General features: G+C 39.6%; 1 protein-coding gene across 1 annotated transcript in view; it reads right to left on the bottom strand.

Annotated features, from left to right (window-relative positions):
- The window catches only part of MAP7D3 (MAP7 domain containing 3), a 62,618-nt gene that overhangs the window by 17,033 nt on the left and 30,131 nt on the right, over nt 1-15,454 (bottom strand). The window contains exons 7-13 of the mRNA XM_026652932.2: nt 14,383-14,484; nt 9,164-9,262; nt 8,638-8,736; nt 7,356-7,481; nt 5,199-5,344; nt 4,334-4,464; nt 3,893-4,143 (exon numbers count right to left, since the gene is read on the bottom strand). Coding sequence (XP_026508717.1) covers nt 3,893-4,143; nt 4,334-4,464; nt 5,199-5,344; nt 7,356-7,481; nt 8,638-8,736; nt 9,164-9,262; nt 14,383-14,484 — 954 coding nt within the window. The remainder of the gene's footprint in view (nt 1-3,892; nt 4,144-4,333; nt 4,465-5,198; nt 5,345-7,355; nt 7,482-8,637; nt 8,737-9,163; nt 9,263-14,382; nt 14,485-15,454) is intronic.

The raw sequence follows: 15,454 nt of genomic DNA on the forward strand, positions 1-15,454 counted from the left end.
TCGGCCATGCCGCCCCTAAAAATGTGCCGCCCCAAGCACCAGCTTGTTTGGCTGGTGCCTAGAGCCGGCCCTGCCCCCCGGACCGGTGGCCAGGACCCGGGCAGTGTGAGTGCCACTGAAAATCAGCTCGCGTGCCGCCTTCGGCACGCATGCCATAGGTTGCCTACCCCTGCATTAGACAGAAGGTCATCACCCATACCTCAATGTGGGCTATTTGTTTTATCCTTATGCCCTCCGACTCCTCAACAACCCAGACATATAATTATTACATTCCAGTTTATTACCCACCATAGCACACAAGGTGACAACTCTCATGAATGAGCATTTCTTATGTTTTTAAGTTGAAACAAGCCTTTTAACTCATGAAGAGAAGCTGTGTAAGACTGCTCCAAGTCACTGAAAAATAATACTGCATAATAGCATATTTTAACTACTTACCAATGTAGACACAAAAGGAAACAAACAAGACAAGGCGTGTTGGACAGGCAATCAAATCCACCATAGGGGGAAAAGTGACATGAAGATCCAAGTGTGACGAACTGGGAGATACCTGCATTATTGTTATGACTATTATGTGTTTCCCTGTTCAGTTTTGGATGGCTGTCTTCTTTAACTCCAAAGCTTAAACCCAACTGGAACTGGGGGTTGGCTGAGGCAGGAAACAAAACAAGGACTAAGAACTAAGACAGCCCCTTAGGTACACACTTTCAGGCCAAGTTAAGTGTTCAATGGGGGCTTTTACTGGGAGATGCCACTTCCAGATGCCAGCAAAGTTAACAGGGCTTGTTTTGCCAAGGCGATCATAAAGATCAAAAGTTTTAAAAGTTTTCACTGGCAGAAAAGGAAAGAGAAATTGATCAGCAGGCCACGGGGCTGACACAGACTGGGAGAGAGATAGGAGCTGCAGGGTAGACAGCCTCACCTTAAGCAGGGCCTAAGCATCTGAGCCAGGAGCAGTTAAAAGGCTAGATATGGTCCATTTGGTGAGGTCTCCTTTTGTGTTATTGTTATTGCATGTCTCTGAATTCTCTGTTGCACAGTTATGTTAAACAATACTGTTTGAGAAGCTTGTGCGGTCCCTGTGTAACTGCTAGTCACAGCTGCTGGAGAGAAGTCAATACCAGGGTCTAAACCTCAGTTGGACCTGCTGAAGTAGTCACAATTGGTAACTAGGGGGCTTTAACCCAGGTCCTAGTCTAAAAGTGGGTGAACTACAGAACTCTACCCCAGCAGAGATAAAGGCTTGAGGTCTGACATCTGTGAGAGGTGCACTCAGTGAGAACCCCAAGAAGGGACAATGGTGCAGCTAGTACAGACACCATGACACCAAGTACACTTAAAGCTACCTTGAAATTAAGGTTGAGCCCAGGACTTGATAGAAACTCAGGTGCCACGGAATGACTCAGTGGTGAAAGCCAGCGTCTTTGGGCGGAAGCCTCAGGAGCTGGTTGGGGTATGTTACTGTGCCAAAGCAGTGTTAGCCTGGCTAGATGGCCACTCACTGCCCTCAGTTCTTGCCCTCTGATTTCAACTCCACAGCACATGATTTCGAAAATGTGAAGCAACTTTTCCAGAACAGAGGGATCTGCCTCTATGTTCACAGGTAGGGCATGTAAGGGGATTATCTGGCCAGGAGTGGACACCCCATACTCAGAAAGAAGAGATAAACCAACACCTCTGTGTTGATCAACTTCCATACTATCTCCCTGCCTTATAAACTCCACAAAGAGTTAGGTAGAGAACTACTCCCAGCCTCCTACTGTCAATGACTGCAAAGAAAGTGATAATCTGGTTAGCAGCAGAGCAAGAGGGAAGGAGATGAGCTGGGTAAATACAGGTCTAGAAGTTCACATGGGAAGAGAGAGAAGAGACACCCAAGTAGTGAGCAGAAGTGGCAACATGAGATACAGGGTTGAGTTCCAAACGCAGTTTAGAAGAGGCAGCAGAGAAGGCAGGTCAAAGTCCTGGCAATGAGAAGGTAAAGCTTCAGAAGGTGAGAGGCCCAGAGGTAGATGAGGATGTAGCAGGTGGGTTTGTGAAGGATAAGGATGATTCTGTAAAGGAAAACATGCATGACTAAAGCCAAAGAGTAACTGGTAGATACCTGTGAATAGGACAGACAGCAGGGATCAAATATCAGTGATGTGGATTACTGATCTATTTCTCATGCTTTAGACAGGTCTAAGATACACATTTATTATAATCAGGAGCAAGGGACGCTGTTTTAAGATTGATGTACAACTCCATACGACATTGACAATTAGACTTCGACATCTAGCTATCTTTCCACAAGAATGCGTGTGTGCAAAGCACAGTACAACATATGGGATCCCAAAGAATTTCTTGCCATAATTCACACCCAGTTTAAAGTGTTAACACAGGGAAATTTTCAGACATTCCCTCAAACTTACACACATTCAGGAACACACATAAGTATCTTTACATGCAGTGACATGCATCAGGCATATGATCCCACTTACCCATGGTATTTGAAGGATTTTCACCCTCAGTATCGCCACCAGTTGCCTGTTCAAACTCCTTTTTCTATTAAGTTTCCCCTATGACCTTCTCCACAGAGAAGTGCATGTGATACCTCATCAGAAGTCTTTCCCAGATTCTTTTCTGGAGATTGTAGAGGGTGTTCTTCCTGGTTGGAGGGGTAGAGGATGTGCTCATTTGGCACAATGAATGGGGTCAGGAGATTTATTTCCAACCTGGGAGAAGTATGTCTGCTTCATTCTCCTTTGTGTGGCAGTGTTGCCCATTGTCTCCTGATGCTGTGGCGATTGCACATACATTGGAATCAAAATTTAGGCAGGTCTCTAACCATTTGGAAGCTAGGTCTCATGTATGCTACGATGAATGAGCGGTTGATTTTTCCTCCAGGCTAAGGCATATGCATGCAATTTTTAAAGTGATAGCTGGCTCAATTTCACAGGTATCTGGTTTACAGAACAAGGTTTCAAAGTGTGTGCTTTAATTTGTATGCATTTCCTGCTATTTGAACTCACTTTGCATGTGTGTCTTGGATTTGAGAATCTAATCCAGTATTTCTAATGTACAAAGCGGAATAGGATTTAGTTTAGAGGTTGCACTGTAAACAAGATTAAAAGTCAATACCTTTAGCTCTCTAGTCAAACGAACTGACTACTATATATGGTATAACCCAGCAATTTATAAAGCTACTGTATAATTAACTATTTGCAAATAACATCTTTTAACCTTAAGCATCCCAAAATCCCCTACAAATTGTTTTACAAACTACAGTATAAAGGGATTGTTTCACTCATCCCTGAAATGCTGTCAATTCTTGGGTAGAATAACCACTATTCAGTTGTATTCAGTGAAACTACAGGAACTGAATATTAATACTTTTCACTTCTATAGTGCCTTCCCGCCAAGAAGTTCTAAATATTTTACAAATACTCATAAATCTCCATTTTACACATGTAAAAGTCAAGGCACAGAGACGTTTCAGATAGAAAGGCATAAAGCAAGATCACACAAGAATTTGGTGGAAAGATCAGAAATAGAACCAGATACCCTGACTCCAAGTGCTCTTATTCAACCATAGAGATATCCCTTCCTCAGTTTGAAGAATACTGTAAGAAACCAGAGATGCAGGGGAAATTTAGGAAGGAGATGGAACTTGGCTAGGACTTTTTCGGGAATTGCCAAGTCATCTTTAGTGTCTACAAGCAGTCAGGAACATAATTTGCGTCCATTCCAAAAGACTTAAGTTTCTTCTAGATTGCTTTAAATTTTTGAATACTTCCAAAGATCTCTCTCTCTAATGCTATTTATAGGTAATTACCATAATTAAACTTCAAACTGTAGTGGACCACCATCAAGATAAATGGAATAGACAAATGGATCACTTAAAAGCTCCTACCTTCTTTGGTCTTTGCAGCAATTGCGACAGTTTCCCTCTCAGAGGTTGGAGAAGTGCCATGCTCTTGTCCTGCTCCTTCTTCGCACTTGTCCTTTGGTTTGCACTCCATTTCAGGTTTCTTTTTGGTAATATTCACAACACTTGGTGTGAGAGGCAGGCGTTGAATAGGTGCTGGTTTGGAGACTGTAGTGGGGGATGATGGCCTTTGTTTCAATACACTAGGTGAAGGTGGACGGGCCTTTTGATTTTGTCTGCAGAGAAAGGAACACTTATTAAGGCTTCACTGAAAGCCTGAAGTATTAACTGATTTTATATACATAGCAACAATATGCACCTTCTGCATTCATACTGGACAGTATCAGGACACCAAACCTGTGGCACAGGAAGTAGTGCTCATTTTGTTCTGAACGTGGTTTAGGATGAACACAGATTTAAACATACCTAGCTGTAGAGGGAGATGAAGGACGTTTTGCCAAGTTAGCAGGGGACGGAGATCTTCTACGAGCTGACGCAGATGGCGATGGAGGGCGCCTCCCAGCAGGACTTGGGTACTGTTTTTCTGTCGCCGATTTCTGATCAGATACACAAACAGCGGTAATGTACACCTTCTAAAATATGTTGAAGACACCAGAGAAATGTAGAAGTGCTGTCATCACAATATTCACTAGTCACATTAAGATACCCTTGAATTTTCCTTTATCTTCCTGAACATGGCTCTAGTAATGTTATATTAATGAGGCTTTAGGATTTATAATCAACAGCATGCCCTGAAAATACAGAGGAGCTCATTCCACAACATTCATATCCAGATTTCAAACATCCCAGAGTCTCAGGATGTTTGAACCTGGGGATATTGGTAAGCAGAATATAAAGATAAATGCACAGTCTAGATCCAGGCTGATTTAGGTTTGGCTTTAAACACCCTGAAATTCTGGGGTGTTTGAAATTTTGGTTTGGAGACACCCTAAAATAAAGCTCTCTTTTTTAAGAAAAAAAATGACTCTTTAGTATACCTATTCTTCCATTTGGAATTATTTTTACTAACTTGCATAATTAATAACCAAAGATTATTAAAACTTTAAAAAGAAACGTCAACTTGTTCTTATCATTACAATAGTATTTTGTGACATTATCCAACAATATTTATCTACAATGCAAAATAAAGAAATTTAACTAACATTTAGGTGCTCTGGTGCAATAAATACTGCAGCTGACTAGGATTGCAAACGGTTATAACATGCCCCTAACCTGATCTGTCCAAAAAAAGAAAAAACAAGCCTTTTGTAAAAGGAACTTTTCAACAGACCTGTGTGGATTCTGGAGAGCTGGTGTCAGATGAAGATACAGTGGTCTTCAATCTGTCGATGCTACGGCTGCGCACAGGTACTTTAGGAGTTTGGATTGGAGAACTGATGGAACTGGCTGAAGCTGAACGAGGACAGAGGTGAGATTCTATAAAGTTAGGAATTTGACAAGACAAAAACAGAGAACCAAGTGCACAGCATCAGAACAGGAAAAAAAGGACAGAGAGAGAGAGAGAGAGAGAGAGAGAGAGAGAGAGAGAGAGAGAGATTGTGTGTGTTAGAACGCATACAGAGAAAACACCACTGGAAGTGCACATTGCAACAGGTCATAGACACCAGACACCATCACCACAAGATTAGGAGTTCAGAAGCCACAGCACCAAGAATGAAACCATTCCGAAAGCAGCAAAGTGTAGATTAAAAAAAAATAAAGTGCTTTTCCAAACAATGTCTACATTAAACTTTCAATACCTAAATGTAGTTTCCAATTTAGTCAAACTGTATCTTGTCATGATTATTTCTAGACTAACAGAACCCTTGCACAGGGCGAAGAAGCATATCTCACAAATGCTTCACAATGCGAAGATAATGCCGCGCTAGTTATAAAATGTTTTGTTTCGTCCAACCCACATGGAATGATTTTTCATAAAACATTGTGTGACAAACTGCAGTTACTATATCAAGTATTTTAACTTTGTTTTATGCACTATATCAGCTGCCATATAACAGTATTGCTTATTTTTACTTTTTCCCCCAAACCACACACTTTATCCACATTAACAAAACAAGATTAAAGTATGTGAAGAAACTAGAAGTGTAAAGGGTTAATAGACAATTATAATTACTTAACCATCTCCAAAACCATCTCCAAAACTGTCAGCCTCTTCACATATATTAAGATGTGATGAGAAAATATGATCACTGTATGGATCCTTCACTAAACAAAGTAGTGCATATATAATATACAACTCATCTATGAAGTGTATATAGTAATGTAAATGGAGATATTTACAAATAGATTAAAACTAGCATATCTAAGATTTTAAAATATCTAGGGATACAAAAATCTAATGACAGATGCTAGCTCTTAATCACTGTACTCTTATGGATAAAACATTTTATTTTAATATCTACGGCATTCTTGTAGAGAGAACTGCACTCTTATGACCAATAATTTGAACTAGAATAGAGCAAGGAGATTATTACTGAAATTAAGTGTTAATGCTATTGAAAATACGATAAGCTTGCTGATAGTTAAAGCAAAAGTCCTGAACCATTGTTTGAATAACACTGAGTCAGAGCCACATCCTGGCTATCAGTACAAAACAAGAGATTTCCCTCATATGAAGTGAAGTAAAACATTTTGTGGAAAAATAAAATGCACACAAATAGCTGTGCAAAAACATGAACATAAATTTTGAATCAGCAAAGGCAAGGATTGATTATAGTCAGGTCAGCAGTGTAGAAGTTTCGTCACTATTAGTGAGGTCAGTTAATTAGCTTAAGTTATACTAAAAAAATAAAGATGGAGGAATGCATTTGAAAGGATAAAAGGCAAAAAAAATATGTTGATTGCGAGTTGAAAGATTAAAAAAAGAACAGGGGGAATGAACTCCAGCTAGGTGCGCATTACATTGACTTTACATTGAACATAGTACTTTCACTGGAACTTTCTTAGATTCAATAAACGTCACAGGTAACCTAGTCGTCTTGTTCCACCAACTTTTTAGCTGAAAAATTTGCTCTCCCTCAGATAAGTCAATTTGTGCCCCATGCTTATTAGTCTCTTAGGCCTCCTTTGAAATGTTACTAGTTTTCCAGTTCCTCCTCCTAAGCCGTCACTTAAATTCAAATGCAGATCTCAGAGACAGCTCAGTGCAAAAATAAATACCAGTATACAATTCTCTGCAGAATGAATGAACTGGTATTGTAGTTTAAAAGCCAATACTACTCTATGAAATCGCAAAATAAACATGCAACATAAAATATGTATTGCATTTATTTTACTAAAGTAAATGTTAGTGAAGTATTATACATAGTGATGTGTTATCTAAACGTCTGAATTGTGCTGAAAGGTAACATAGTTAGCAACTGTCATATCAACTCTTGCTTTGAAAGCAACTACTATCACTTTCAGGCTTTTACTGCACTCCTGTTACCTGAGGGATCTTGTCCATCAGCCGATAATGTAGCAGCACTTTTACTCCTAGCTAAGGAGGCCTGTGTGGGGGCGAGGAGGCGACTGATTACATTACTCTCCAGAGGACTGATCTGAGAGCGACGAGCTGAATGATGGGAACAAACCAAAAAGGATTCAACATGAAGTCATATAATGAAGAAAGTAAGCATCAAAGAGAAAAGGAGCTTTGGGAGTATTGTCGCAAATCATAACATTTTCAGAAGAAAATATTAAAGTAATGAAGAGGGAAATACATAGTAATAGTATAGCAGGATTAAACACTGCAATCAGATATGATTGCATTTGTTGTCCGTGACTTATTACTAATTGTTATGTGCAGAGAATGATATGCAAACAAACATAAAACACAGATGGAGTGCTGAAATAAGTCAAAACATGGAAAGCTTTGGATTCAGCTTTGCAGAGGTTATATTCATTGGAAGTCAGGATGCAACAGAGGATATTACAAGAGACTGGTAGCACAAACCAGAGAAAAACCTTGCAGATTATTGCCAACAGTTGTTAGCTATTGTTAAGTCTTATTTGCACACACAAGCTCACATATATAGTAATCATTGTCAACTCAATATGAAAAAGGATTCCAAGCATTCTACTCTAGTTTCTGATCAGGGCAAGAGCTGTTAAGAAGAAAAATTTCAAATGTGTTAATTGAAAGGGAGATGTTTGTTAAAGAAGCTGGCATCCATTAGCTTCAAGTAGAAAATAGTTATTAGAAAGAAGTTTTTAATAAAGAAGTGTCTTGTACTTTAAGGATGGATGTAAAAAGAAAAGCAGAGACACAAATGAGAACAGATTTCCCCCCTAAATTGGAGGCACTAAACTCAGTCCAGCAGCAAGAACAGAGAAGTTGCTTGTAAACTGAAAAACTAAGAGCTTTTAAAGCCAAACAGAATAAGATACAGGAAAAAATATTAACGTTTAAAGTGAAATGATTTCTTTATCTTAAATTTATCAAGATTATCTTTCCAAGCTTTAACTCTTTGACTTGTATATGTAATGGTTTCGCTCACCTACTTCTAGCATGATTAAGTGTAATTCACAAAAACCCGAAAGGATTTTTTGTCAGAGATAAGAAATTTAAAGAGCTTAATCTTTACTACTAAATAACTAGAATTCTCACTAAGTTTCCAGATGTAGAGGAACCAGAAGAAACTACTCAAGTAACGTAATCCTATCCAATTTCACTGTGCATTGCTTTTAAATAGCAACATTAGGATTTAGTTTTATAAATAGCTAACCACCTGGTCTTTCTTCCTTTTTCACTTTCTCTAGTTCAGTAGAAGAATGAGGTTTACTACTTATTCTATTCAAAGACGTGCTCCTCTTCTTTTCTGTTCTTCCTAGAGACCAAGTGCAAAGGAATATTATTTTTAACAAGAGATTTGCATAGTTGATTTTCTGAATTGCCCACTTCCTTTCTTTAAAAAATTATATTTTGCCAAAAATACCTATAAACCAGAATTGTTAATCATTATGCAATACTTCGGCTACACAAGTTGTACGTATTGGTTTACTTCTCACCCACCCCAAGTACAGCTTCAGAGAAAACACACTTGCATATAGAAACAGCAGAATTCTGGATACAATGTTTGATATAGCTAGTATGTGCGTAATGATACCAAAGTCCAAATGGTCATATTATATGCACAATAGTCTGTTCAGAGTGAAAGTATTTCTAAACAAAGTTTAGAAATTTCAGTTTAAACACAATTTAAATTTAAGAAATATTCAATTTGCTATCCCCTATTAAAAAAATGTTTCCTGCACCTTTCTGTTCCACCTGTGAACCTTTTGGTGGTGGCTGCTCAGACTGCAGAGAAACTTTGTTACTCAGTCTGTTTAATGAAGCACTTCTCTTTGTGGTACCTGTAAGTGAAAGTGCAAATTACGTGATTACATTTGATATAGAATCCTAAAGTGTTCCTTTAACCACCTACTCCTCTTTTCTATATACAGTATAAGTCATAGCAGCGTAATCAAATCTGATTGATTTATGAACCATACAGAACCACCTTGTGGCAAGAAATAAAAAGTGCACCCTCAAATAACTGGAGCGCACAAATAATCATTCTGAATCCTTAAATTTCTAATCTATATACCAAATTTCTGTTAACAAGAAATAAAGAGACAGACAGACATGAATCAATAAAGATTCAATAAAGAAGTATATGATAAGGCTCTAGATGAACTGAAGAAAAATGTGTTTGATTAACTTGTTTTTAAATCAGTTCAATTTAAGAGTATAAAAATATCTATCTGGCCAGTATCATCAGGAATATAAAGAGTGCTTAAAACAGAAGTTCTACATAAATACATATAGGTCTTAAAGGCATAAAACAAGGTTAATCTAAATTATACTATTACATAGAACAAAACCGCTTTGAAAGCACATCTCAGTGTGCAAAATGGTTGTTATATTTTGACAGATGGGTTCTAGTGGTGGGAGGAACTTGAAATCTCATATTTCATATTTTCCCTACGCAAGTACAGTTAAGGCAGCTAATAAAGAAAAATTTTTAAATCAGATTAAACTTTTCTTTTTTTTTTTTTAAACAGCATCTCAGATGACAATGCGTCAGACTGGACCCAGCACACAAGTTCCAACCATCCTAGGTGGGCACCTCTCTGAAGCTGTGATGGGACACAGAAGAGCTGCAGCAGAACCTGAAGAGCTGTGCACATTCCATGCATCATTCACGCAAAGACTAGCTGTTCTCTGGAAGCCAGATCAAGAGTGTACAATTGCTCTGACCTGTTCAGCTGGTATGAGCAGAATCTTGGAGTCTTGATCTAAATCTCTCTTCGTTGTTAGAGAAAATAAAGGTGAGCACTGGACATTTCCCCCAAAGAGTCTGAATATTCACACCGTTTCAAGGCAATTGAACCGGTATTCCTACTCTGTGGTCCACCAAGGGTACCCACTTAAGATTTCCGGCTCTCAGCCATCACCTCTCTTGGGCAGAGACCCGCATCTCACTCCCTTGTAACCAGAGATTTTGAGGCTATACCGCTCCCTGCCTTACATTGTGATATCCCCAGCAAGCCAGGCTCCCTAAAAGGCCAGCATCTGTGCTTTCCTTCTCTCTCAGATGGCTATTACCAATGTATTGCCCGCAATTACAAGATACTACACAGCTCCTTCTAGGCATTCATATTTATTCTTAAGGTAAAAGCATTACAGAGAAAACATTAAAACAACAAAAGAACCTTCATGCATGTAAAAAAGCTTACCACAGGTCACCCCCAACTCCAACTGCAACCTAGGGCTTTGGTAGGTTTTAGTCCTTCAAAACCCACAACTGGGTTTTCCCTGTGGTTACAAGTTCATCCATCTTAGCTCCAGAACCAGAAAGAAGGCCCCGAATCAGTTTAAGCACTGGCTATTTATCTAAAAGTCCTATCTTTGTCTGGTGATATCTGGAGAATCCAGTCTGAACCAGACTATGTAAGCCTCCATAGGACATGATATCTCTCTGGAAGTGTTATAACCTGAGTGATTTGCAATAATTAGCCCCTACTGTTTTTATTTTCTGACACAGCTGTGGTACTTCATTTGGGAAGAAAAAAATCAAATGCACAACTACAAAATAGGGAATAACTGTCTAGATGGTAGTACTGCTTCAAAGTATCTGGGGGTTATAGTGGTCTACAAACTGAATACGAGTCATTAATGTGATACAGCTGCAAAAAAAGGCAAATATGATTCTGGGGTGTATTAACAGGAGTGTTGTATGTAAGACACAGGAGGTAATTGTCCCACTCTACTCGGCACTGGTGAGGCCCCAGCTGGAGTACTGTGTCCAATTCTGAGCACCACAGTTTAGGAAAGATGTGGACAAATGGGAAAGAATTCAGAGGACAGCAACAAAAATGATGAAAGGTTTAGAAAAACCTGACCTTTAAGGAGAGATTGAAAAAACTGGGCATGTTTAGTCTTGGGAAAAGAAGACCAAAGGGCGACCTTATAAAAGTCTTCCAATATGTTAAGGGTGGTGATAAAGAGGATGGTGATCAATTGTTCTCCATGTCCACTGTAGGTAGGACAAGAAGTAATGGGCTTCATCTGCAGCAAGAGAGATTTAGGTTAGATACTAGGAAGAACTTTCCAACTAGAATGGTAGTTAAGCTCTGGAATAGGCCTCCAAGGAAGGCTGTGGAGTCCCCATCATTGGAGGTTTTTAAGAACAGGTTAGACAAACACCTGTCAGAGTTGGTCTAGATTTACTTGGTCCTGCCACAGAGCACAGGGCTGGAATTGATGACTTCCAGCCCATTTGTAGGATTATATGATTTCTCGGATTTCTCTTAAGCCACTTAATATAATAGGGTTTCCCCAAAATACTGGAGAAAGTTGCTCTGTCAGAGTTTCTGTTACAGAACGGCAGTAGGTTTAGTAGCAATCCCTTTTGGCTGATAATTTATTAAATGTGTTTTCCTTTCTGTGTTAGAGTGCATATAAACCAGAATTTTATAAACCTCTTTGCTTCTGGTTCATACCTAGAGCCTAATCCTGCAAACACAGATATATATAAATAATTCTAATTACAAGTAGTCCCAGACTTGAACTGGGATAATCACACGCGTAAAGTTACCCACATGTATATCGGTTTGCAGGATTGAGCCCTTATTCTCCTCAATTTATGCATGATTTTTGTAACAATAAGGGACAGTAATTTCTGGAAGGAGGGAAGCAGTCCACCACGACTGCCCTCTAAACATGTTAGCATAGCATTGCAGAGGGTTCAGAGAGATCTCTCTTAGCCTTGAGAACATAAAAGAAAAAGGACGTTATTTGTGGTGGTGGAATTAATTTTTAATTTTCTCCTCTAAAAGCAGATTAGCAACCTTCCTAGTGTTACTATCAGCTTTTCGGTCTGGAAAAGGCATTATGACACGTACTTCATAAGGGATTGCAGTCAGACACAGAACTATAGCATTATTGGTAATATTTTCTGGTGCTTGTTCAGTTTTGTTTTTTTCTTTTTTTAAATAAATTGCTTCTGTCTGAAAACGTACTTAATGCTACACGTAACACTTATGTTCCCTATAACGAAAAAAGGAGAAAAAATAATTCCATTTTCCCAGTTTGTTTACTTTATGCATTTGATAGTATTTCCCCTATTGGTATGATTTTACACAGCAACTGGAGAAACCTTTTAAAAATATAAAATAGGACTGTAAATCCACAAAAATTTGCAGGGGGACACTGGAACAAGTGTTATATCAGCAACTAATTTTTAAAAACTGACTGGATTTCAGGTTGATTACGTCCCTCAGCAGTAGTAGGCTCAGCAGTGTTTACCCCAGGGTTTTGGAGAGAACAAAGATAAACATCAAGAAAACAAGCAATGCTCCATTCTGGAAAAAAAAACGTATGTACATCATTATAGAGTTTGTAAGGTGCAACAGTTTAATACAGTGGTTTTCAACCTGTGGTCCACAGACCCCTGGGGTTTCACAGACTATGTCTAAGATTTCCAAAGGGGTCCACACCTTCATTCAAAAATTTGTAGGGGTCTGCAAATGAAAAAAAGGTTGAAAACCACTGGTTTAATACATTGGAACTAATGGTATAGGGATTCTGCATGGCTAGTATGAAGATACGTCCCATGAAACCACAATGCCCTAGGGTCAACGTGAAAAAGGGAACAGCAGAATGTTCACACTTTTTTGCCCGTTTTACAATACAATTCTACATCTTACAAGGTATCAGGGCTCTACAATATGTAGAGCATGAGTTCAGGGCCATGCTACAGATTTTAATGCCAAGATGCAAATTTTTTGTTGTTGTGAATATGCAACCAAAGATTTGAATCTATTTCACTCAGGAAAATACCGTATATACTCGATCATAAGCCAGTTCGTTTATAAGCTGACCCCCTCCCCGCAAGATGGATAAGTAAAAATGGAAAATTTTTTATAACCCGTTCGTAAGCCGACCCTATAATTCAGGGGTCAGCAAACTTTTGCTCCCAGGCCATCAGGATAAGCCGTTGGGGGGCCAAGATGGTTTGTTTACCGTACCTGCAGATGCTCGAGGAGGTAAACCTAAGTAAACAAAGTGTCCCGGCGCGCCAGCTGCTTACCCTGACGGGCCGGGAAAGCAACTGGGGGGGAGAAGCTAGGAGTCAGGGGAGTAACCCCTGTGACCACCCCCCACATGACCCCACCCCAGCCCAGGACCCTCACACTCTCCCCATCCCATCCCTTCCCACCTTATCTGGGGAGGGCCAGGGGAGGATGTCTCTGACCTGGCTGGAGCTGCTCCAGCAGGCTGGGCAGCACGCGCAGCGTGCTCCGGTGGGCTGGGCCGGGCGGCCACAGCCTGCTCTGGGGGGCGGGGCCGAGCAGCATGGCTGCAGCCTGCCAGCCCTGGAGCTGCAGCTGCTTTGGAGGCTGGGGGGAGAGCAGCGTGGCCAGAAGTGTAGAGACTCTGGCCCCGCCTCTTCCCTTCTCTCTCTGCTGGCTGTGCTGCCTCTCCTTGCTCCCTCTGTTGGGCGGAGGGGCTGTGTCCCATCTCTCCCTCTCTATACCCGTTCATAAGCCGACCCCCTTCTCTGGTGCTTCCCTTTTTCACTAAAAAAATTCAGCTTATGAACGAGTATATACGGTAGTAGTCTTCTGTGCAATTTTAAAAAAAACCCAATTACTATGTTTAGTATTATCTAAAATTAAGTCTGTGATTTAAGGCATGCAAACCCTTAGAGTTGGTGTGAAATGGTTAATTCATAAATCGTTCACCAAGATTTGGCTTTAATAAAACTGAATCCTAGAAATATGAAAAGTGATCTTTACCATTACTCTCCTGCTGTAACACAAAGATCACAACCAAGGATTGGGTCAAAAACCTGCACAGTTTGCTGGATTAACAAATTGGGTAAAATGCATTTGAGATCACATGAGCAATGAATTAACAAATAGGTCGGAGAAACAGTACACATTATCTACCCCCAAGAAACCCCCGCCAAAAACCCCAAAACACTTACTCCGATCAGGAGAGTTTAGAAGTGCTGCAGAAGATGACAAACGTTTGTTAATGACAGCTTCTGTTTGTTTGAGGTTTGCTGTGGATGTGGAACGTTTGCTGGCTGCAGAAAGAAACGTTTATTTTAGCATTTAACTTCAGTCAGAAAAAGTGTCCTTTAACATATTTCTCTGGGGATAAATTTGGAAGTGTAAGTATTACTTCCCAAAAGCCATTTCCAATTCTGCTCCGATTCTTTTACACAGTACTTCCCACTCAAGGATCTCAAAGCACGTTACAAAACAATTCATAAATCACAAATCCCTTTGAGGTAGGTAAGTATTTCCTGGTGGTGCATGCTAAACGTAGCACAAACCAGCATGGTAAAACCCTAAAATTCTGCACATTATGTTGCATGCATATCAAATGTAAATGGCAAAGCTGGTTAACTTATTAGCAAATAAAGCCATACTAAAGGGAAAATAGGGTTACTAACCTTGGAAGGAGCTTCTTTTCCCTTTTCAAAAGGCTCCCCAACATGCTATGGCTGTTTCCTCTAAAAATCAGCCAATATATGAGAATTTGACTGGATTGGCCTGCATGTATGTATGTATGTGAGTGAGTGTACAAACCCCAGAATTGCTACCCTCTCTGATACACCAAAAAACTGTTTTAAGGAGGTGCGAAAGGACAGCAAAGTAAGAGCAGATTGAGAAAGAAGAGAAGTTTCCTTTTTTAGGACATTCCACTCCCACAGCATGATCTGAAATATCTACTGCATAGCACCTGAATAATAAATTCCAGAAATGAAGATTTAAGTTTGGGATACTTTTTCTAAGGCAGACACAAAGGTTATTTTATAACGGAAGATGACAGAGAACTGGGATAGCTGCAACAGCTTTTGGAGTTTTTAGATGAACTTCAGGAATTTTCTAAGGGAAATTACATCCACTAATAGTTATTTTCTACCACTTCCTTGCTAATTCCCTTTCCTTATTATTATTTTTTTTAAATATAGGATATGTGCTACAGGTGGGATTTTCAAAAACACATAGCAATAGCCTGACTATTCACATGAACTTGTTATCAAAAAG

Source organism: Terrapene carolina, unplaced genomic scaffold (genome assembly GCF_002925995.2).
Source record: "Terrapene carolina triunguis isolate 2854851 unplaced genomic scaffold, T_m_triunguis-2.0 Scaffold131, whole genome shotgun sequence".
In the NCBI taxonomy this organism is placed as follows: domain Eukaryota; kingdom Metazoa; phylum Chordata; order Testudines; family Emydidae; genus Terrapene; species Terrapene triunguis.